This window comes from Pyxicephalus adspersus, chromosome 9 (genome assembly GCF_032062135.1).
Source record: "Pyxicephalus adspersus chromosome 9, UCB_Pads_2.0, whole genome shotgun sequence".
NCBI classification, from domain to species: Eukaryota; Metazoa; Chordata; class Amphibia; order Anura; family Pyxicephalidae; genus Pyxicephalus; species Pyxicephalus adspersus.
In genome coordinates, this window is record NC_092866.1 from 51,979,987 (window position 1) to 52,004,737 (window position 24,751).

General features: G+C 38.6%; 2 protein-coding genes across 2 annotated transcripts in view; one reads left to right on the forward strand and one right to left on the reverse strand.

Annotated features, from left to right (window-relative positions):
• The first annotated feature begins 1,084 nt into the window (after nucleotides 1-1,084).
• LOC140337745 (cytosolic carboxypeptidase 2-like) lies at nucleotides 1,085-9,645 on the forward strand. Its single transcript, XM_072421543.1, has 6 exons — nucleotides 1,085-1,207; nucleotides 1,683-1,783; nucleotides 1,958-2,088; nucleotides 5,243-5,309; nucleotides 5,587-5,688; nucleotides 9,457-9,645. Exons 1-6 carry the CDS (start codon nucleotides 1,144-1,146, stop codon nucleotides 9,643-9,645), a joined length of 654 nt encoding a protein of 217 aa, XP_072277644.1. The 5' UTR covers nucleotides 1,085-1,143.
• Nucleotides 9,646-15,957: 6,312 nt separating this feature from the next.
• Nucleotides 15,958-24,751, reverse strand: part of AGBL2 (AGBL carboxypeptidase 2) — a 36,550-nt gene continuing 27,756 nt past the window's right edge. Inside the window, exons 16-22 of the mRNA XM_072421905.1 lie at nucleotides 23,924-23,990; nucleotides 23,756-23,845; nucleotides 23,428-23,655; nucleotides 22,828-22,882; nucleotides 17,236-17,363; nucleotides 16,961-17,079; nucleotides 15,958-16,427 (exon numbers count right to left, since the gene is read on the reverse strand). Of these exons, the coding sequence (XP_072278006.1) occupies nucleotides 16,395-16,427; nucleotides 16,961-17,079; nucleotides 17,236-17,363; nucleotides 22,828-22,882; nucleotides 23,428-23,655; nucleotides 23,756-23,845; nucleotides 23,924-23,990 (720 nt within the window). The 3' untranslated portion in view covers nucleotides 15,958-16,394. The remainder of the gene's footprint in view (nucleotides 16,428-16,960; nucleotides 17,080-17,235; nucleotides 17,364-22,827; nucleotides 22,883-23,427; nucleotides 23,656-23,755; nucleotides 23,846-23,923; nucleotides 23,991-24,751) is intronic.

Sequence of the window (24,751 nt, forward strand, 5' to 3'; positions counted from 1 at the left end):
ATATTGACTGCCTATGTATGGTTCTGTGCACAATCATTCGCTGTTCAGTGACATCTGTACACACTCTTGGAAATAATAATTACCTAAAAAGACCTGCAAAGCTGGGAAACTTATGGCACCCAAGAATTAGTGTGGATCCTCACTTTAAGTTATTGATAAAATCCAAAACAATTCATAATCTGATAATTGGTTGGAAATCATTAATTTTAAATGATACTTATCTAGTGTATTTACAAGCCTAAAAGCTTAGGGGCCCTGGATCATATCTTGCTTTTGGATTGAGGAGTATCAGGCTACGCCAATGCTAGTAGTTATCTCATGTTTCAGACCTCTCAGTTCAGCTCCAGCATAGCTTCTGTGAATGTATATAAAATTTATATAGCCACAAGTATAGTGAGAAGTAACTCAAACTATATTATGCTGTTTCAAAATGACTAACTCATCTATTTGTGTTCCTTACTTTCTGTTCCCGGAGGCCCCTTGGCCTTGCACCTGGTCAAGTGAAACCAGCTGATAAGCTGATAGCTGACCATAGAAACCATAACCCATCCCCCCCCAAGAAAAGTAATGACAGCGAAATATGCCGCGGCAGCAAAACAAGTAAAACAACAACTCGTGTTGTTTCCAGGCAAATTAAAGAAAAGACCAGCCCAGAATTGGATGACCGGTGACGCAAGGAACTGAAGGATAAAATATAGACTTTTAGGTTAAAGTTTTCAGAGACTCTCATAGACAGAGGAAGGGACAGTCCCAACCTCTATTGCCTTGTCTGTTGTGAGTTTCCCACGCGAATATCACCAAATCAGAGCATAAAAATCATATAACCTCCCAGAGAATATAAATCAGACCAAAAAACAGATACCCTTATTGGACCTAAATCTTACTCCTCAATTAGACCCAAATCAGAAACCATAAATTTAGCTAATTTCTTGAAAAGTGAAAAATGAAGAGAACCACTGTGATCCTCCTCTCTGCATCAGCTGTGAAAACTACAAGGATGCTGCGCAGGAATGAGGTGCTTCATCACATAACCTTCAGGAACAAAAACTTGCCCGATAAAAATTCGTTTCTTGTTTATAGTTCTTTTTTAAAGGCTGTAAGTTTAAAGTGCAGAAAAGTAAAGAAGGTACAGGACGAATTGTAATGTGGCGCCATGGCATTAGAAACAGTTACACCATAGAGTCTACCTTTGGTGGATCTACACTTGGTGAGTATTCTTCCACTATACTGGTCAGCACTACCTTGTCCTTGGTCACAGAAATTATCATTATAATGTAATTTACCACAGTGGTCAGCATTTAATGTCAGGTTCAGTATATCTCAGCCCAACCACGGATGTCACTGCCATATATATATATATATATATATATATATATATATATATATATATATATATATTAATATATAGCACACCATCAACCCCAGTGCACAGTTTTTTAAGTGAGCTAATAACGTGAACTTTTACTTACATCCGATATGTGTTTGTCACTTTTATCTGGATCTACGGTGCCTATTTTTTTTTTAACTCAGGTGCAAGTTCTATTCTTTCCCCTACCCCATAACTCACTGTTACTCTTTCCCTAAGGCACTGGTCAGAACTAATATGTGCTATACCAGGTCAGAATCTGGAACATTTTAAAAATCTTTAATAAAGACCTAATATGCCTTTTCTGATTTTATAGGGGACAGAAAAGGTACTCATTTTACAACAAAGGATCTTAAATTGATGGGGCATCACTTCTGTGACACTCTACTGGACTATTGTGATCCTGACAGTACAAAGGTGAGCATTTCGCTCAATAGGTTTTCACAAGTATTGTAGTTGGTTATAACTGTTGAAATGCTAATCGTTAAGTCCCCATATGTTCTTTTGATTTAAATCATCCTTGTTTGGACCTTGTTATAATAATTGTGTAAATATAAGAATCTCCTTGCATTGACTGCCCTCTGTTTTCAGTTTAAGGTATGTTTGTCTGAGCTACAGACAATAGTCAAGGAAGAAATAAAAGAGAAGTTGAAACCACTTGGAAGAAATGTTGATTCTGACGTCAGTTTGAGTGACATTTCCCTGTCGGACATTGAATCAAGGTAAGAATAGGACTTTTTAGTTTGTAAACTGTAGTGATCAACAAGCTACATTTGATAAACTAAAAAATAAAAAGTTTGTGGACGTCTGACGATCACATCTATCTGAAGGTACAGCATACAAATACATTTTAGATAATTGTGTACTGACAAACTTGTGGGAACAGATTGGGGAAGGACCTTTTCTGTTCCAGCATGACTAAGCCCTAATGCACAAAGCAAGGCCCAAAAAGATATGGTTTGACTAGTCTGGCATGGAGTAACTCAAGTGACCTGCAAACAGACCTAATCTCACCCCCTGCAATCCACGTCTTCTTTTCCTACATTATTACACAAATACAATCGTGAGAATCCTGAAGAGTGGTTAACAAACTTGGAGCAACCATCAAACTAATAATAAAAATGTCAGCCCAATAAATGTTTTGTTCAGGAGTACCAAGCACTGTTAAAATAAGGACTCATTAAAATCCAAATACTAGAATGTTGTGACATATATATATATATTAAATTCTCCAGTTGCTCTTTTCTCCTTGCATCCCAAGTCTCAATAAGATTTTAAATGATTTAAAAATATTTTACCTATTCTACCTGAACCCCTCACATGGAGAAGAAGTGAAATCTCCTAGCCAGAGGTTAAGTCAACATTTTAAACAGTGGTTATAATATTTTCTCATTGCTTGTTATCCATGTTCCCATTTAGGAGAATTTCCTCTTATCTTATCTCCCCTGTGCTATATAATTACTATCAAATAGCTTTATCTTTCCCTGTGGGTTGTTTAAAAGTTCTGTCCTGGAGCCGGTTTTATTGGGAATCTGCAAGAGTAGGGTGGGGCAAAATCCCAATTCTGATATGTTGCTGACACCATCCCTGCAAGTGAAAAAAGTTTTGTTTGTTTGCCTTTTTTCCATTCAGTAATTGTGGGCCGAAACCCCTAAAGAGACTCTGTTTCCTAAAGAGTTTCCTTATTGCCAGCCTTCCATTTGGTGCTAATTCTCACACCTTCCTTTTCTTCATAACTTAAAAAAAATCTAGAGGGAGAAACAGTAAAAGGTTTGGGTTGGGTTTACCCATTTAGACATCATTCCAACATTGAATGAAAAAATGATTGCACACCCTTAACCCCTCACAAAATATCTTGTTTTTTGTACTTTATATAGATCGGTGTATGTGATGTGGACAGTTCCTATTGGCTGACCAGCAGCTGGGTCCTATAGGGCTCCAGGAGACCGCAGTGGCAATAGACTAGGTTTACTCCACTCCACTCCCCTCCACTTCATCTTACATCTTTTCAACTTGATATTTATACTGGACAATTGATATATTTTTCAAGTTTGTCGTGATTTTAATTTAATTTGAAAATCTTCCTATTAGTGGATTTTATTTCAAGATCTTTAATTAGGGATTTGTGCTAATTACCAAGGTAGACAACAGTTTTGTTGTAATGTGTGAATTTCACACTTTTACGCCTCCATATGCGAAGTGTTTCTTTTCTAATTGATGTGATGTAAAATCTTTGTACTTCATTTGGGCTTTAATAACTAATTCTCTTTTTTTTTTCTCTCCTTATGTCACGATGTATAAATTAAGTGAACCTGACCTGTCCTAAAACATTCCTGGATGCATTTCTTGGATCCTTAGGATCCTTTAGGTTTCATTTCAATCTTAATCACAATATCATCACTGAAGGTTTCAGAAAACTTCTTAAATCTCTATTAATTAAGTAAAGATTAATTAAGTCTGACAGACTTTTTTGCATAGTGTTTTAAAGAAAGAACATATTACAAATTACACATTTCTTAGCAATGGTTCTTTTACCAAGTATTATAAAACAGTTAAAGATAGTCACTTGCCCAACCATTATATGGACAGGTATGTATGGGATACAAAATTAAACTTTCTATCTATTGAGCTCTACATTTACATGTATGCATGTATATGCAGAGTCTTGTAAAAAAAAAATCCTGCTGAAATATTATGCTTGTTGCAGTTAGCATTGTTTTCTTAAGTCTCTTAAGCCCGATATATTTTGGCTGGCTTCCTCAGAGGAGCTTGAGACAATGATCAGAAAAAAATTCCTATACACTTGAAGCAGGGCTTTTGATGTGGGAAATAAATCCAAAGTACATCTCTAGAGGAGCAAGAATATATCTTGTATCCAAGTTGAAAGCTAATGTAAGAGTAGCATAGAGGGGAAATTTAACCACCTTTAGATGTAATGGTTAGAGAAAAGAGGTATAATTCTGAAGATGTAGGGGGCACAGCATGCTGGCTGTGCTTTCATGTTCCAAAATCTCTAGCCGACACAAGGATGGTTCCAAGCTTTACTACTCATGGACAGGGACAGGTTATCAGGAGGGGGCTGTGCTTTCATGTTCTAAAATCTTTATCTGACATGAGGATGGTTCTAAGCTTTACTACTCATGGACAGGGACAGATTAGCAGAACTATTGCAGTAATACAGGGTTAGTCCTGTAAAAGAAGAAGCATTGTACTTTATTTTCGAGCAGTCATGATATTCCGCTGCTTTCCTGCGCTCCAGCCATGCAGGTACTTGACTAAGTGGACCTGTTCCTCCTATCATGCAATATTTTCTCCCAGCAGCTCTTATGCAGTGATGTATGAGCATGTGCAAGAAACCAATGCATCTGGCAGGAGGAACACGTATTCACACTATCAAAAAAGGTAAATGTCTGCATCAGCTGGAAAGCAAGTGGTGATGTCATTTTGGGTGAGTATTAGGCCTTTCTAGTCTGTCATTCTTCTTTTTACTGGGTATTTGAGGTTATGTCATTACAGACACCACAAAACTGTCTTTGATTTTGCTCTGTCACTACCCAATGTTGGGTCATGACACTTTGGCCTTTAGATTTGGAGAGGATACACTCTCATCAATGAAACTGGGTGATCTAGCATACTTGGAATAGGTCTGGCCCAGATTTGAAAACATTAGCTAATGACTTTTAGGGAATCCATTCTAGGTTTGCGGGATCACCCAGTTTTACTGATGAAAGTGTATTCTCTCCATTTCTGGAGGCTAACTTGTCATGCCGCGGCCTTGGGGAGATTTAATATATCAGTGCCTTTAATTGCACAGCCATAACGCAATCTAAAAGACTGCAATATTTGATAACATTAATTTGTCACTGTCTCTTTCAGCACTGGTGGATCCAATAGCTCTGAGTCTGATGGACTGCCAGCACATTTACTAAACATTGCAGAAAAGGTGAGAAGTTAGGTTCTTTATTCATCTTTCTTGTATTGTGTAAATTCCAGGTATATGCACCCTTTTTCCAGCTCATTTAAGGGTTTAGCCCATGCTAATAGTAATGTCATTGGACAAACATGTAAAATTGTAATCCTTTGAAAATGACACTTTGACCATCTGAGATGAGATCTTCTTCTATTCAGTTCATGTTGGGAGTTCCTCCCATTATAAGATGTGAAAGATGTGAAGCAAAATTAAAAAAACTAAACTCTGATCCACTCTGCTTTTTCACTAGTTTTATCAGAAAAAGAAGCGTTTACAATCTCGTAAGGAGAGGAACAATATGTATCAGAGACGTAGCTCCAAACACAAATCAAAGTCACAAAGTAGTGTGGTGGTAAGTCTGCCCATAACAAAAAACACTTTAAAACAAGGTCTGATTCACCTCTCTATAGGCATTATAGAGAAATGCATCTTCAATTTTTGAAAATAAATTTTGTTACTTCAAAAAGAAATATTCCCTAGGATCCAGTGGGAAAACCGCAGAAGGGAAAATGGGGGTAAGTGGCTCGACTAAAATTGTTCTTTTAAAAAATCTTACAACAAAAGACAAAACCCCCTCCCAAAAGGATATCAACGCTTTGCAACCTGAAAGAAGTAAAACCATGATGTATTCAAATTCTCAATTGTAAAAACAGTTTTATTCACAATAAAAAAACTAAAAAAAAAAAAAGTAAGTATAAGAAGGTGGTAGAAAGTAGCCACAATTATAGGGGCCACTAATTAACTATAGAACAAATAAATGGAAACACGCAATTTGTTTCATGTCTCTACTACCAACACCTGGCTACAAACAATTTCTGGGGAGATCACTGTATATGTATACATACACACACACACTTGAAAAAAAGTTCAAACCATGGCTCCTATTTGCAGACTTTTGTATATTACAATACCCAAATCACTTTAAAACAAGGTCGTATTCACCTCTTTATAGGCATTATAGGGAAATTCATCTTCAAAGCTTGTTTATTACTCCATTTCTCTGGCAGCAGAGAAAAACAGATGGTTGTTGTGGTTACCCACTGACCAACTGAACAATCAGGGAATCCCAAAGATAAGTATCCACACTGTCAGCTATCAGAGTGGATACCTCTGTTTGAAAGGTCAGCGCTCAGTGTTCTCCTAAGAAATTTTTTTCAGCCTGGGTGGTAGGAAGCTGTAGCTGGGTGGTAAAAAAGGGGGTGTGGCAAAACAGAGCAAATTTAGCGCTCACAGTTGTGTATGCCATGGGTGTCCAGCAACTTATTGTTTCAATGTTCTACCTTCTCCCAATTATTTGTTACAGCTTTGTAATACCTGGCCCGTTATTATAGTCAGTTCTTCTTTTCTATGTATTTTGCCACAACTGTCCTATGCCCTGTATTGTGACCCAACTTCCTAGTGTTCTAAGTTTAAAGAGTGTATTCCTTTGTAGTCGTGTAATAGTATAATGAATGTTGTATAACAAGTTAGGCTTAGCTCATATTAGCAGCAAGAAACATTTGCCAGTGACTTCTGGCAACAGCTAGGCACCTAGGATAGGTAACAGGTGGTAAGTGCTAGGCCCCTAAGATTGATAACAGGCGGTATGTTCTAGGCACTTAGGATTGGTAACAGGCAGCAAGTGCTGGGCACCTAGGATTGATAACAGGCCGTAAGTGCCTGGCTTTTTCAGAGCTAGAAGTTTTTTAAGCAGTAGTGCTTCCTGGCATGAGGAATGGACAAATGTAACCTTAGTGACTACTGTGTGAATTCAGCCTAACTTCAGATGTGCTCCTGTGTCTATATTTAGTTAAAGTGAACTTCTGTGAAAACCTTTTTTTCACTTGATTCTTTTACAAAATTAGCCCAGCAGGCCCATGCTGGCTTAGCTTCCACCTTTTCTCCAATGCTCACTTGTACATCCAGTGCTGCCTTGCACTGAGCATGCATGAGATTGAACACTTTTTTTTACATTAAAAGAAAGCCTCTGAAGGTGCATGTACACAAGGAGCAGTGCAGAGCCTCTTGGGATATGTGACACAAATATCCCAGGAGGCTGCGGATTTCCCCTTCGGTCATTACCGAAATGGAAGTGAAGACTGAAGGGGAGAGGTCCTCTCCACAAAAGTGTAAAAACAACAAAAAAATTCCATTCCATTTTTCCATTACATAACAGAGAAAGTCACTCTTTAATATATTGTTAAAAATGTGGCGATGCTTTAATAGCATCATGCATGTGATATCAGATGAGGACAAGACAGCCAGTGACCCCCTCTTATCACTGCCCATATTCTATATAAATACACTGTCTGTGACGTTTATCCGCAGTATGTAAAGTCATCGGCAGAGCAGTGTGATAGCAATGTGAGTGTAAACGCTGCTTGTCATATTCTGCAGCCTAAAAACTTGCTGTGTTCAAACCTTCATATCTCCTAAGCCGTTGGTTGTACTAACTTGAAATTTTTAAGGTACACGTGGAGGCATAGGAAACTGAAACTGTAGGTGCAAGTGGGGGCTACTTCTGGCTAAACCTTTCAAAAATTAGTATGGCGTTATGAGAACATAAATCTCTACATAGCAAAATGTGTCTGCATCTTACCTCAAACCCCAATTTCTCCAGAATTAAGAGGTGCAGGGAAACAAAAATATAGGAGGAAGTGGGAGACACGTGTAGCTATCACCTTTCATCGCCATGGCATCATTACAACATTAAAAAAAACTGTCCATCAAAATGCATTTCCTTACACATGACTGTAACCTTCCAGTACCTTAACCTCAATAAAATTTAGTGGGCAGAGTTAATTTTCTAATGATGCCATAGTGATGAAGTTTTAGGGGATGTCAGTCAACGATGTTCCCCACTTGTACCTATATTTTTGGTTTCTTACACCTCCCCATTCCCAAAATAAAGTTCAGAATGTTAGTTAAGTGGACAGGAATGTGTAACAGGGCAGGGAAGCCCATTTTAATGGGCAGAGTGTTTTATGTTCTAATGATGCTGTAGTAATGAGATTCTAAGGGGAGAATGTGCCCGACACTTGCAACTATATTTTTAGTTTTGTACCCCCACCCTAGGAGAAATTGGGTTTCAAAGTGAAGCAGACAATAGTTTTATAGGTATAGATTTGTGACAGTTAGGTATATATTTAGGGGCCCCACCCCAATGCTTCTTGCTACGTTAGTGGCTCCAGGGTCTCCAATTTGCATTTTCAATTTAGGACTCCTAGTTGTACTTTCCTCAGAAACAGCAACCCCAAAGTTCAATTTTCATAACTTTTTACATTAGCGATCCCCATATCTTGAAATTCTTTAAAGCTGGGGGGCTGCAATTGTAATAACTAGAATCTATGAGAGTCCCCCGTACACCCTGAAAATTACAAGTCATTGTGACATACATATTAAGAGATATGGAGGTTTGTACACAGAGAGCTATGAGAATGCAGAATGACATGCAGACTTTATACACAGCTCTTTATCTCACAGCATTTTTTAAATAGAAATCCGACCTTGTGCTATGAGATGGGGGTCTATGAGCTGCCAGTGTCCCCTTCACATGAAGGCTGAACTGTGTGTGCTCACCTCTCATCCCAGCAGCAATCCTCTGACCTCACACAGAGCACATAGCGGCCTCACTGAGATCCGTGAACAGCATGAGAGCTGCGAGGAGAGCTGGGCGGGGTATTCAAAGCAGCCAGGCAGAGCAACCAGCTAAAACCCTCTGGGGAGATATATGTCAGCGCTAAACTCAGAGCAGTCATTCAACCCCTGAGCGCTGTAAAGATTGGATCTCCAGTCTTTTGATAGAACAGGAGTCAATTTTAAAAAGACCTTTGGATTGTTGTATGAGCTGAATTTTAGACAGACATTTCAAATCAATAATCTGTTTAGATATGTCCAACTTTTTGAATGTAATTCCCCAAACAGGGAAGTTCCAAGTAAGTATAACCTTTGAGTGTATCTTGTACATCAATAAAAGGCTTATTCAACAAAGCTAACATATATATTAGTGACGAATATTTTTAGCTCAGGCCACTGAGACCTGGAAATAACTGTCACTTGACTATCATATGGAGCTTCTAAAACATCTGCTGGCAAAAACTTAAAAGTGGTGCCCCGTAAAAGATCCCATGCCATTTAACAGGCTAGCACGATTCGGAGCCCTCCGCTGACTGCCATGCTTCATTCCAGTCAAGGGTCAAACATCCAGGCATCTGCCGGACCTTACCCTCAGCCAATGGGAATGCAACCTTATGAGGAAGACATGGAATGGCAGTCATATGCGGAGCAAATTATTTATCAGGCTCCCTTGGCTCGGAACTATGTGCCATAAAGCCCCCTGCTCCAACACTGGAAAAAACTTTGTATACACCTGTTGGTACTGGGATCTGGTTTGTTGCATCACCCTGTGACCCCGGAGGTAAGGGCTCTCACAAACCCAGCAGCCCTATCTGCTCTAAAGAGGAAGCTCGACCGCCTCCAATGAGCAGACAGAGCTTGACAAAGCTCAGGGACGAAGACTCTTCTAGGGCTGCTGGAATCCTTCCACAGGAAGCCCGAACCATGGCACCGCTACAGGATTACACTACAGTTACAACAAGTATTCATAATTTCCATCCATGAACACGTCGTTAATGACAACCCAACCGGATTTGACATAAATACCGTTACGACAAGTGTTCACAATTTCCATCCGTGAAAACGTCATTGAAATGGCAAAAAAGCTCCAACATCCATGAGCTAACTTTTTAAGGCAGATTCATTTTTTGAATCTATCCATCAGTAGTGTTTGGTCTGTTGTACTTTCTTTTTCTCCTCACCAACTTCATGAAGCATTGGGAGATACTAGGTGCTTAGCTAAATAATGGAAAAACACAAAAAGATATCAGAAGATTAATCTGCTAACAACACACAGCTCATGCACCCCCTTTCGTTCTGGACACCCACAGTGGGGAAGGGGAGGGGCCATGGGGTGCATGGTGACTTGTGTGGGGATAGCAACTCCCAAAAGAAAGGAAAATTTAGGCTTAGTCTACACAGAATTATCACATCCACTCAAAACAATAGGGGCTTTTAAAAACGTTTTTAGCAGGTCCTTGGAATCTGGAAGCCCCCTTTAATAAGGAAACTCCCAGATCTCCACCAACCCACCCTGGGGAAAGAGTACAGGGGTACATAAATGTATGCAATTTAAATTAAGAAAAGAAAAAGGCCACTTGAAAATGCATGAAAAAGCCCAGCAATTACCTCCTGTTACCCCTCCTGAAGCGTAGCGATTGTCAACATATTAAAATGGGTCACATGGGACCCATGGGTCGGTGACTTTATTGTTGTACTGGACAACCCCAACCTCAACAAGACTTCTTTCCATTACCTCCTGTTTGGACTTGGTATTTTCCGTATTCTACTGCCTCACCTACCTTAATACCAATCAAAAAAATGAAAATGGAAACAGAGGGGGTTTTTTTCAGGCAAAAATAAATATTGTATTCAATGATAATTCTCACAAACTAAGTCAAATTGATACATAAATTATACACAGTGTAGCATAAGGATCTCTAAAGTAAAAAGATCCAATATTCATCCAGTGGATTGTTAGCTATACATCAGTTAACCTACTATCATATAGACAGTAATGATATGTAGCAGGGCTGCATCAAAATAGTTAACAAGCTATGCGCTCAGCCAGAAGACCCGACGCTTTTCACCCAATAAGGGCTTCCCCAGGGGTAGCTGAACGCCAGCAAGGTTGTTGCAGAGATTACATGCGGTATAAACCCAAATTGAGAATATCTCCGAGTAGGTTATCAATAGTTTTTTTTTTTGTAAAAGTTGTAAGTCCACGTGTATATATATCTGATCCAAAAAGAAAGGGAGGTGTATCTCAGTGAGATGAAGCTGAAGGAAACCTGCAGCTGCAGGTCACTATCAGAGTATACAGTTCTGTTCCTTGCTAGAATGCAGCCAAAGAGCATCCTTGCTGTGTGGAAGCAGAGAGATGAATATCCTTCTCTACACACTTATAGGTCTGACTTGTTAGGATGTGTGCTGGACTTCTGTAAGAGCACTACAAGTGTTGTCTTCTACTTCTAAATCAGCTTTCCAAGAAAACAAAAACTTTTCATCCCTTTTGTTTTATTGTACCTAGAATTTGTTTTGCAGAATGAACCTAAAATTTCGCTTGGGCTTTAAATATTTCCTCCATCAACTGCTAAAACAGTTAATTATCCCAATAAAAGAGGGAATAAAAAATGTAAGGAAAAGGTAGGCGTTTAGACAGGATGTATCCGAAAAACAAAAATGTTTGAAGAGTACAATAATTCCAAATCAGAAGCCTAATTTAATTTGAATACATATTTACCAGTTTTACATTTTACAATAGAAAAATTGAAACAATGAAAACACACAAGACATACATTTTACAAAACCAAATTTGAAAGGTAGCAGCTGAAAACTAGGAAGGTAAGCTGCAAGCAAACACATGAGCAAGCATTTACAAACGCCTAGAGGATACTGCCTTCAGAAGCCTATTGGTAACTGCTTAGTGGTTAAACACTGCAGATTTTACCCATAGTCTGAACAAAATTTAAAGGGACACAGGTCACTTCAACTCCAGTAATACCCAGCCTCATAAATAGTAATATTAATGAAGTAGTCAATCTTGTTGGGAAATGGCATTCTGAAGTCTTCTGGGATCTGCCAAATGTCTTCTCTATATTCGACTTGACATCACCCAGGTTTCTAAAAACATAATCAAATCATCCAGGTAACATTTGAAACTCTGTTCTTTAAAACAAACAATGAAAATGTTTACTTTAATAATGTGATCAGAATAATTGCTTGCTCAGAGCAAAACAAGGAAAGACAGTGGAGCTCTACTTGAGCTGACAAGCCAACAACATACAGCAAAAAAACCAAATGTGGTTGACAGAAAAACTTAACCACCTGAGCGTTACACTGAGGTCTAGATTTCTGTACCAAAAGTGATCCACTGTTTTTCATGAAAATTTTTTTTTAAATGGTAGACCTGTAACTTACAGAAATATGTACGAACAAGGGTTCTAGTAGATATTATGAATATAAAAAATGTTTGAAACACACAATCATGTAAAAAAAAAATACTTTTAATAAAATTAAAGGAGTGTAGAGAACAGCTATGATCATCTCTGCATCTGCTGTGAAAACCACAGAGATGCTGCTCAGAAATTAGGTGCTTCATCACATGACAAAAAGGAATAAAACTTGTTAGGTAAAAACATGGAGTGGTTTAGAACCACTTACGCTAATGATGTGCATCTCTCATCACTGCTGTTGTAGTGAAAAACTCGGGGATGAAAACTAAGCAAAGTTTTCCCTTTTACGGTCAAAAAAGGGTGCCTAGTGGTTGATAAGTGGGGATAAGTGGCTTGACTTGCTCGGCTCAACGAGAGAAGTAAATCCGTGATGTATTCAAATTCTCAATTGAAAAATCAGTGTCTGCAAAAAATAACAATAAATCTTTTATTCACAAAAAAAATAAATGGAAACATGCAATTTGTTGCATGTCTCTACTACCAACACATGGCTACAAAACAATTTGGGAAGAACACTATATGTACACACACACACACTTAAAAAAAAGTTCAATCAATGGCTCTTATTTGCAGACTTCTGTATATTACAAGCCCAAAAAAAAAACACACTAAAAAATGTCTGATTCACCTCTTTATAGGCATTATAGGGAAATTCATCTTCAAAGCTTGCTTACTCCTTTTCACTGGCAGCAGAGAAAAACAGATGGTTGCTGTGGTTACCCACTGACCAACTGACCAATCAGGGCATCCCAAAGATAAGCATCCACACTGTCAGCTATCACAGTGTATGCCTCTGTTTGAAAGTCATTCAACCCCTGAGCGCTGTAAAGATTGGATCTGGATTTTGAAAGCACAAGAGTCAATTTTAAAAAGACCCTTGGATTGTTGTGTGAGCTGAATTTTAGACAGAGATTTCAAATCAATAATCTGACAGATATGTCCAACTTTTTGAATGTAATTCCCCAAACAGGGAAGTTCAAAGTAAGTATAACTTTGATTTTATCTTGTACATCAATAAAAGGCTTATTCCACAAAGCTAACATATTAGCGACGATTATTTTTAGCTCAGGCCACTGAGACATGGAAATAACTACCACTTGACTATTATACGGAGCTTCTAAAACATCTGCTGGCAAACACTTAAAGGCGGTGCCCCGTAAAAGATCTCATGCCATTTCCCAGGCTACCATGATTCGGAGCTCTCCGCTGTCTGCCGTGCTTCATTCCAGTAAACGGGTAAACATCCAGGCATCTGCCAGACCTTACTCTCAGCCAATGGGAATGCAACCCTATGAGGAAGACATGGAATGGCAGTCATATGCGGAGCAAATTATTTATTAGGCTCCCTTGGCTCAGAACTATGTGCCATACAGCCCCTTGCTCCATCACTGGAAAAAACTGTATACACCTGTTGGTACTGGGATCTGGTTTGTAGCATCAGCCCTGTGACCCCGGAGGTAAGGGCTCCCACAAACCCAGCAGCCCAAGCTGCTCTAAAGAGGAAGCTTGACTGCTCCAATGAGCGGACAGAGCTTGACAAAGCTCGGAGATGAAGACTCTTCTAGGGCTTCTGGAATCCTTCCACAGGAAGCCCGAACCATGGCACCGCTACAGGATTGGACTACAGTTATAACATGTATTCAGAATTTCCATCCATGAACACGTCGTTAATGACAAACCCACCGGACTTGAACTACACACCGCTACGAGAAGTGTTCACAATTTCCATCCGTGAACATGTCGTTGAAATGGCAAAAAAGCTCAAACATCCATGAGCTAACTTTTTACGGCAGATTCATTTTCCGAATCTATCCATCAGTAGTGTTTGTTCTCATTTCTTTCATTTCTTTCTCCTCACTGACTTCAAGACGCATTGGAAGTTACTAGGTGCTTAGCTGAATAATGGAAAAACACCAAAAGATATCAGACGAATAATCTGTTAACAACACAAAGCTCATGCACCCCCTTTCGTTTTTGACACGCACAGTGGGGAAGGGGAGGGGCCATGGGGTGCATGGTGACTTGTGTGGGGATAGTAACTTCCAATAGAAAGGAAAATTTAGGCTTAGTCTACACAGAATTATGAACACTTCCATTGAAAACAATAGGGGCTTTTAAAAACGTTTTTAGCAGGTCTTTGGAATCTGGAAGCCCCCTTTAAAAAGGAAACTCCCAGATCTCCACCACCCCACCTTGGGGAATGAGTACAAGGGTACATAAATGCATGCAGTTTCAATTAAGAAAACAAAAAGAAAAAGGCCACTTGAAAATGCATGAAAAAGCCCAGCAGTTACCTCTTGTTACCCCTCCTGAGGCGTAGGAATTGTCAACATATAAAATGGGTCACATGGGACCCATGGGTCGGTGACTTTATTGTTGTACTGGACAACCCCAACCTCAGCAAGACTGCGCTCCATTACCTCCTGTTTGGAATCACACAGATCATAAATGGCTCCTCACACATCGCCAGACACAATTTGGACCTGGTATTTTCCAACTTCTACTGCCTCACCTACCTTAATACCAATCAAAAACATGAAAATAGAAACAGAGGGTTTTTTAGGCAAAAAAAAAATAGTGTATTGAATGATAATTCTCACAAAATAAGTCAAATTGATACATATTCATCCAGTGGATTGTTAGCTATACATCAATTAACCTACTATATCATGTAGATAGTAATGATATGTAGCGGGGCTGAATCAAAATAGTTAACAAGCTATGCGCACAGCCAGAGGACCCGACACTTTTCACCCAATCTAAGGGCTTCCTCAGTAGTAGCTGAACGCCAGCCAGGTTGTTGCAGAGTTTACATGCGGTATAAGCCCAAACTGAGAATATCTTTTTTTTTTTTGTAAAAGTTATATATATATATATATATATATATATATATATATATATATACGTCTATATAAATCTGATCCAAAAAGAAAGGGAGGTGTATTTCAGTGAGATGAAGCTGAAGGAAACCTGCAGCCACATGTATTTGACAGCCTCACCCACCTTGATCACAACCTAATCAGGTTGATTCGATCTAAATTTTGCCCCCCCATTTTTTTCACCTTTTATTCCTGCAGATAACATCATACTTCTTCAAAGCCCAATTGAACCTACATGTAAAATACAAACAAAAGTATGCAAAGATTTACTGTTCATTGTCTATATACAGCAGCCACTTTCAGAGTGTACAGGTCTGTTCCTTGCTAGAATGCAGCCAAAGTGCACCCTTGCTGTGTGGAAGCAGAGAGGTGAATATCCTTCTCTACACACTTATAGATCTGAATTGATAGGATGTGTGCTGGACTTCTGTAAGAGCATTACAAGTGTTGTCTTCTACTTCTAAATCAGCTTTCCAAAAAAACAAACACTTTTCATCCCTTTTGTTTTATTGTACCTAGAATATGTTTTGCAGAATAAACCTAAAATTTCACTTGGGCTTTAAATATTGCCTCCATCAACTCCTAAAACAGTTATTTATCCCAATAAAAGAGGGAATAAAAAATGTAAGGAAAAGGTAGGCGATTAACGACAGGATGTATCCGAAAAACAAAAATGTTTGAAGAGTACAATAATTCCAAATATGAAGCCTAATTTAATTTGAATACATATTTACCAGTTTTACATTTTACAATAGTTTCAAAAATTCAAACAATGTAAACACACAAGACATACATTTTACAAAACCATATTTGAAATGTAGCAACTGAAAACTAGGAAGGTAAGCTGCAAGCAAACACATGAGCAAACATTTACAAATGCCTAGAGGATACTGCCTTTAGCCTATTTGTAACTACTTAGTGGTTAAACACTGCAGATTTTACCCATAGTCTGAACAAAATCCCATGTGACACAGGTCACTTCAATTCCAGTAATACCCAGCCTCCTAAATAGTAATATTAATGAAGTAGTCAATCTTGTTGGAAACTGGTATTCTGAAGTCTTCTGGGATCTGCCAAATTTCTTCTCTATACTCGACTTGACATCACCCAGTAGGTTTCTAAAAACATAATCAAATCATCCAGGTAACATTTGAAACTCTGTTCTTTAAAACGAAAAAGGAAAATGTTTACTTTAATACTGAGATCAGAATAATTGCTTGCTCAGGGCAAAACAAGGAAAGACAGTGGACCTCTATAGGCTAATTGTTTTGTGCTTTTTTTTTGTTTCACTTTCCATGTCCTGCTGGGGTAGATTTTACTCAAATTTTTGCCTTTGAGACATAACGGGGAATGAGGGGAAATTTTTCCAAATAAATGGAAATATTATCTTAGAGAGCTATCACTAACCTCCTTTTTTGGATATCCCTGGACAAGATTTAACCAGGAAAAAGTGGTGAATCTCTCCAGCAGAAGTTTAGACAGTAAACAAAACATGAAAAAGGGCCTAGACCTTCATAGCTCATGTGCATTATGGTGTCAGCTGGCCACCCAATCTTGTAATAGTACTTTGTGTGGTATTTTACATGAAGAGCATCACAACAAATTATAGACATTTGCACAGTAAAAAATAAAGTAAAAAAAAGAATAAAAATAAGCTGGGCCTGGAACCTCTAATATTATATAATTATTTTCCTACCTTCTGCTGTGTTTGTTCTTCTGGAGCAGCTGTGATGAGGGAATTTGACCTTATGACATTTGGTAATGACTTCACTGATATTGGCTTTTTTGGTTTTGGCAAAAAGTTATCCAACAACTCTGCAAATATGAAACATATGAAGCACATGATATCAAACAAAAATAAAATGTACTGCAGATTACCTTCCTGTTTATGTGATCAGTTGCATTAGTTGAAGCAATTAAAATCACAAAACTATAAATGTGAAACAGCCGTCACAACAATTACACACTTACCTGAAGTCACCAGAGGGATGACTGGCTCTGAGCGAGTTCTGTTGGTCTTTGGGCTGAGACCAAGCTGAGGATCAATGGTTGAGCTGAACGTCTCAGGGTTTTTCTGTTTATCTACAGTTGTCGCAAAACTAAATAAAATGTAATATTAAGATCAACTTCAACGTGTCAAAATATTCAGATAACAGCAAATGCTTTACAACTGACATTGCAGCTGTTGTAAATATTTACACAATTTACCAGTATTCTGAGACAACAATCATTGCACAATCATTGCAAGAGGGTTTCAAACAACAGGTTTGTCTCCTGCCTCCACATATGCCCCCCTCCTGAGAAGCACATATGTTTTATTGGCTTCCCACCACTTTGGTCAGATGCAAGTGCAAAAAAAAAAAAAAACTCATGGAGCATGTGGCACACTAAAAATGAGTGGCAGGGAGAATGATGAATAGGGAGAATGTACTGATTTAGGTGAACACATTGTTCTGGAATGCATAATAAAGCACAGGTTCTCTTTTTATCTTGAAATTAAGAATACTTGAGGTCCTGTGTACAGAATAAGTTCTAAAGCAGTGTTTTTCAGCCAGGGTTCTTCCAGAGGTTGCCAGGGTTTCCTTGAGCAATCAGCAATGTGTGACCCTCAGGTTAGTTTAACAGATACCAATGATTTGTTTGGCTTTTTATAAGGTTGATATTCTCCCCACTGGCTAGCAATGTAAGAGGTCTTCTTCCACAATGCTAATATACTGTGAGCTGTGGTTTTAGTAATTATAGCAGGGGTTCCCTGAAGACCTGAGAATTATTTTAAGTGTTTCCCTGTGTTAAAAAAGGTTGGAAAATTCTGCACTAGAGGGATACAAAGATTAACTTGAAAACAAACACAGGTACTAGAAAATATCTTAGAATACCAGTACTTTAGGACGATTACTACAGCACTCTTAAGGTCAGGTACATGTTAAAGTATATGTAAATCCTAACAGTAAACTTCTCCTATTTGTTACCTTTGGGCCCAATAAGTATACCTCAAAACATTTTTTGTTATTCTAATTCCATAAGCACAAAACTTATCTCAAAAAGTCCTTTACCCTTCCTAATTGTTATCTTGGGACTGCAACATGATTATTCTCTATGTTAAGACAGTCACATAGGGGAGAATTCAAGTAGTTTAGCAAAAGAAAACCAGCCAGGGCTGACACCATTCTCGCTGACTGTCCACAGTGTGCAGTCTGCTATCAGCCCACAAAGGACACTAACACTGAGGTCATTTCTGCCATAACGACAGGTATTTTTCTGTACTTACTGGGTATTTAATGGAATAAAGCGCACACTTTTTAACCAATAAAAACAATATTTTTTTCTAGTAACTATTTACCTGTATGGTTTGGTCCCCAAAGACGGTATTAGACTTCTTGACATAAATGGTATTTTTTTCTAGTAACTATTTCGGGCTTAACGAAAAGAGCAACTTTTTTGAGCCCGTACCAAGGTCGGGCTTAACAGCAAGGCGGTTAATTGTCCTATGTATGCTATTTACCTGTATCAGCCAAATATGTTGGTAATTATGTCACTTTTTTGGTTTTAAATAATGTACACAGGGGTTAGAACCTCTATAGGCTAATTGTTTTGTGCTTTTTTTCTTGTTTCACTTTCCATGTCCTGCTGGGGTTGATTTCACTCAACTTTTTGCCTTTGAGACATAACAGGGAATGAGAGGAAATTTCCCCAAATAAGGAATAAATCTGGACAAGATTTAACCAGGAAAAAGGGGTGAATCTCTCCAGCAAAAGTTTAGACAGTAAACAAAACATGAAAAAGGGCCTAGACCTTCATAGCTCATGTGCATTATGGTGTCAGCTGGCCATCCATTCCTGTAATAGTACTTTGTGTGGTATTTTACATGAACAGCATCACAACAAATTATAGAAATTTGCACAGTAAAAAATAAAAAGTAACTTTGAAATAAGCTGGGCCCAGAACCTCTAACATTATATAATTCTTTTCCTACCTTCTGCTGTGTCTGTTCGTCTGGAGCAGCTGTGATGAGGGAATTTGACCTTATGACATTTGGTAATGACACTGATATTGGCTTTTTTGGTTTTGGCAAAAAGTTATCCAACAATTCTGCAAATATGAAACATAAGAAGCATATGATATCAAACAAAAATAAAATGTACTGCAGATTACCTTCCTGTTTATGTGATCAGTTGCATTAGTTGAAGCAATTAAAATCACAAAAGTATAAATGTGAAACAGCCGTCACAACAATTACACACTCACCTGAAGTCAACAGAGTGATGACTGGCTCTGAGCGAGTTCTGTTGGTCTTGTAGGTCTTTGGGCTGAGACCAAGCTGAAGGTCAATGGTTGAGCTGAACGTCTCAGGGTTTTTCTGTTTATCTGCAGTTGTCGCAAAACTAAATAAAATGTAATATTCAGATCAACTTCAACATGTCAAAATATTCAGATAACAGCAAATGCTTTACAACTGACATTGCAGCTGTTGTAAACATTTACACAATTTACCAGTATTCTGAGACAACAATCATTGCACAATCATTGCAAAAGGGTTTCAAACAACAGGTTTGTCTCCTGCCTCCACATATGCCCCCCTCCTGAGAAGCACATATGTTTTATTGGCTTCCCACCATTTTGGTCAGATGCCAGTGCAAAAAAAAAAAAAAACTCCTGGAGCATCTGGCACACTAAAAATGAGTGGCAGGGAGAATGAAGAATAGGGAGAATGTACTGCTTTAGGTGAACACATTGTTCTGGAACGCATATTAAAGCACGGGTTCTCCTTTTATCTTGAAATTAAGAAAACTTGAGGTCCTGTGTACAGAATAGGGTCTAAAGCAGTGTTTTTCAACCAGGGTTCTTCCAGAGGTTGCCAGGGTTTCCTTGAGCAATGAGCAATTTGTGACCCTCAGGTTAGTTTAACAGATACCAATGATTTGTTTGGCTATTTATAAGGTTGATATTCTTCCCACTGGCCAGCAATGTAAGAGGTCTTTTTCCACAATGCTAATATACTGTGAGCTGTGGTTTTAGTAATTATAGCAGGGGTTCCCCGAAGACCTGAGAGTTATTTTAAGTGTTTCCCTGTGTTGGAAAATTGGTTGGAAAATTCTGCACTAGAGGGATACAAAGATTAACTTGGAGACAAACACAGGTACTAGAAAATATCTTAGAGAACCAGTAATTTAGGACGATTACTACAGCACTCTTAAGGTCAGGTTCATGTTAAAGTATATGTAAATCCTAACAGTAAACTTCTCTTATTTGTTACCTTTGGGCCCAATAAGTATACCTCAAAACATTTTTTTTATTCTAATTCCATAAGCACAAAACTTATCTCAAAAAGTCCTTTACCCTTCCTAATTGTTATCTTGGGACTGCAAAATGATTATTCTCTATGTTAAGACAGTCACATAGGGGAGAATTCAAGTAGTTTAGCAAAAGAAAACCAGCCAGGGCTGACACCACTCTCGCTGATTGTCCACACTGTGCAGTGTGCTATCAGCCCACACAGGACACTAACACTGAGGTCATTTTTCAGCCATAACGACAGGTATTTTTCTGTACTTACTGGGTATTTAATGGAATAAAGCGCACACTTTTTAACCAATAAAAAACTAATTTTTTTCTAGTAACTATTTACCTGTTTGGTTTGGTCCCTAAAGAAGGTATCAGACTTCTTGACATAAATGGTTTTTCTGATTGAGAAACAGAGAAAAGGAGTAAGAGAACAATTCATATAGACAGACTCTCCAACAATCTACAAACAAATTCTGAAAAGCCCCTCGACCCACCCACAAACCAAACCCAGTGTGTCCCGCCCTGTCTTGGCTTCCCTTTTCTTTCTGGTGCTTGTCGTTCTTTCCGGTACCACTATCTTCTTTTTTCCTGGGTTCTTGTTTATATCACCTGAACTCGCACTGAGCAGGCACAACATCTGGTGATATGTCTTTTTATCTTTTTACATAGGGGAAAGCCTGGATGACGCATGCCCTAACTTGGGCAGACGCAGAAGGAGCAGGCCACAACATCCTGGAATTTGTGATGCAAGCATTCCAGGAGGCTGGGGGGATTTCCTCCTAAAAAAAGTGTTCAAAATTGTGATGATAGGTTAACTTTAAGTTTAATAAAGTCTATTTAAGGGACTTCTGATCAGTTGCTATGAGTTTCTCCACTTTTCATTGCTCCTATTTGTACTATCCAGGCCTAAAATACATTGTAATTGTACAAACCTCTTTTGAGGACATGGTCAGTGATCTGCCTTTTGTCATTGTTGAAATCGAGCATGGCATGAAAAGGTGGTGGATGTTGCTTAATCAGTGATAAATCCTTAGGAAATGGAGTTAAGTTAGTTCTCTGAATAACTGTTATAATAAGAGGAAGGCGATTGCCAGTAACTGTTTCCTGGGTCTTTATTGTGCCATGACGCCTACACACATGATCAATCGTGGAAAAATCACCTGGTGAATAAGAATTAAAACAGTCTTGTAAATTTTCAGTAGTTATTACAGCATCAGTTGTCTTGTGAGACACCACAGGTACCCTGTAGACATTGCACTCACCAACAAAGGAGGTTTGGAGCCTGTTGATGAGCTGGGTTTTCAAAGAAACTGAGTCTGGTTTTCTGGCATAAGATAGGGTAGGTTTTTCTACTGATAAGAAAAAAAGTATCATGTATAATTCAGGGAGAAATTAAGACAGCAGCTGTGCATGTTAACTCTATTTGTACCTGTAGGTGGCGTTGTGGTTGTCTGTACCATATCAGTCTGTGATGTGGAGCTTTCATTGGACTTCATCTGCTATAAAGAAACTATAAATACTGTATACACTTATCATTTTCACCACTGAAATAAAGCAATTTTTAAATAAGGGCCAATTCACGATATGTTTTCCTGTTAAGTTGCTTTATACTCTACAAAATCAGACCCGCACAGCTTTTAGGAGCACATTACTTCAACATACTATAGCATGTTGCTTTGCTGTGCACCCAATGCACTCTGAAGGAATGTTGGGGTTCTATTTAGATTATTTGCACTGTTGGATACAAGCGTTATTGTGCACTTTACCATACAACTTATATTTTAACTGGTCCTTAAAAATTGAAAAAATTCACACTTCAGACCAAACGTTTTTTGTTCTACCCCATTTCCCCTATAAGGCACTGTCTTATATTTTTTGAAATGCCAAAATATGCCCTAGGTCTTATTTTCAGGGGGATGTCTTATTTTTCCATGAAGAAGACTACAGTACACATTTATTGTTGAAAATCACTCATGTGCCATTGGTTGTCCCCTTCTGATCACTCATGTGCCATTGGTTGTCCCCTTCTGATCACTCATGTGCCATTGACTGTCCCCTTCTGATCACTCATGTGTCATTGATTGTCCCCTTCTGATCACTCATGTGCCATTGGTTGTCCCCTTCTGATCACTCTGTGCCATTCATTGTCCCCTTCTGATCACTACCGTATGTGCCATTGATTGTCCCCTTCTGATCACTCTGTGCCATTCATTGTCCCCTTCTGATCACTACCGTAAGACTTCTTGACATAAATGGTATTTTTTTCTAGTAACTATTTACCTGTATGGTTTGGTCCCCAAAGACGGTATTAGACTTCTTGACATAAATGGTTTTTCTGATTGACAAACAGAGAAAAGGAAACAATAAACTACAGTAAAGCAGAACTTAAACAAAAAAAAAAAAAAAAACTCAACTTTTTCTGTGAAAAGCCCCTCGACCCACCCACAAACCAAGCCCAGTGTGTCCCGTCCTGTCTTGGCTTCCTTTTTGTTTCTGGTGCTTGTCTTTCTTTCCAGTACCACTATCTTCTTTTTTCTTGGGTTCTTGTTTATATCACCTGAACCCACACTGAGCAGGCACAAAATCGGGTGATATGTCTTTTTATCTTTTTACATAGGGGAAAGCTTGGATGACGCATGCCCTAACTTGGGCAGACGCAGAAGGAGCAGGCCACAGCATCCTGGAATTTGTAACGCAAGCATCCCAGGAGGCTGGGGGGATTTCCTCCCAAAAAAAGTGTTAAAAATTGTGATGATAGGTTGACTTTAAGCCTAATAAAGTCTATTCAGGGGACTTCTGATCAGTTGCTATGAGTTTCTCCACTTTTCATTGCTCCTATTTATACTATCCAGGCCTAAAATACATTGCAATTGTACAAACCTCTTTTGAGGACATGGTCAGTGATCTGGCTTTTGTCATTGTTGAAATTGAGCATGGCATGGAAAGGTGGTGGATGTTGTTTCATCAGTGATGAATCCTTAGGAAATGGAGTTAGGTTAGTTCTCTGAATAACTGTTATAATAAGAGGAAGGCGTTTGCCAGTAACTGTTTCCTGTGTCTTTATTGTGCCATGACGCATACACACATGATCAATAATGGAAAAATCACCTGGTGAATAAGAATTAAAAAAGTCTTGTAAATTTTCAGTAGGTATTACAGAATCAGTTGTCTTATGAGACACCAGAGGTACCCTGTAGAACTCACTCACCAACAAAGGAGGTTGGCAACCTGTTGATGAGCTGGGTTTTCAAAGAAACTGAGTCCGGTTTTCTGGCATAAGATAGGGTAGGTTTTTCTACTGATAAGAAAAAAAAGTATCATGTATAATTCAGGGAGAAATTAAGACAGCAGCTGTGCATGTTAACTCTATTTGTACCTGTAGGTGGCGTTGTGGTTGTCTGCACCATATCAGTCTGTGATGTGGAGCTTTCATTGGACTTCAACTGCTTTAAAAAAATTATAAATACTGTATACACTTATCATTTTCACCACTGAAATAAAGCAATTTTTAAATAAAGGCCAATTTACGACATGTGTTCCTGTTAAGTTGCATTGTACTCTACAAAATTAGACCCGCACGGCTTTTAGGAGCACAACACTTTAACATACTATAGCATGTTTCTTTGCTGTGCACCCAATGCACTCTGAAGGAATGTTGGGGTTCTTTTTAGATTATTTGCACCAAATTGCACGATGTGTGTTACCATGTGGCTGTTGGACACAAGCATTATTGTGCACTTTACCATAACACTTATATTTTAACTGGCCCTTAAAAATTGAAAAAACTCAAACTTCAGACCATACTTTTTTGTTCTAGATACATTTTGTATAACTTCTAAAGTTTTACTGCTGTTTGTGCCCACTGTAAAGATTTTTCCATGCCTATATTGGCATTTCCTTCCTAATGGTAAAAAAGCTTACCTTATGTACCCGAGTATAGGCAGACTTTTTCAGCACCCAAAATGTGCTGAAAAAGTCACCCTCGGCTTATACGCTAGTCAGGTGCATGGAAGCACCTGATCCAGCAGTCGCATCTAGCGGTTTTCATCTCCAGATGACAATGCCATCAGGCTGCGGCGGAAATACGCTGCTCGCAAAAGCAAGCGGAGGTACGCCAAATTTACGACGGCTACACGCCGGTGTAACTCCGACGCCAAACTGAAAAGAGCGAATGGTAGTAAATACCCTTACAGTGTAATCCGAT

What these genes read in the sequence shown, in the direction of transcription:
- LOC140337745 (XM_072421543.1), top strand. Translation starts at nt 1,144, where the DNA reads ATGTGGCGCCATGGCATTAGAAACAGTTACACCATAGAGTCTACCTTT. An exon ending in TACTAAACATTGCAGAAAAG is followed by an intron (nt 5,310 to 5,586) that starts GTGAGAAGTTAG and finishes CTTTTTCACTAG; the next exon opens with TTTTATCAGAAAAAGAAGCG. An exon ending in AGTCACAAAGTAGTGTGGTG is followed by an intron (nt 5,689 to 9,456) that starts GTAAGTCTGCCC and finishes GCCATTTAACAG; the next exon opens with GCTAGCACGATTCGGAGCCC.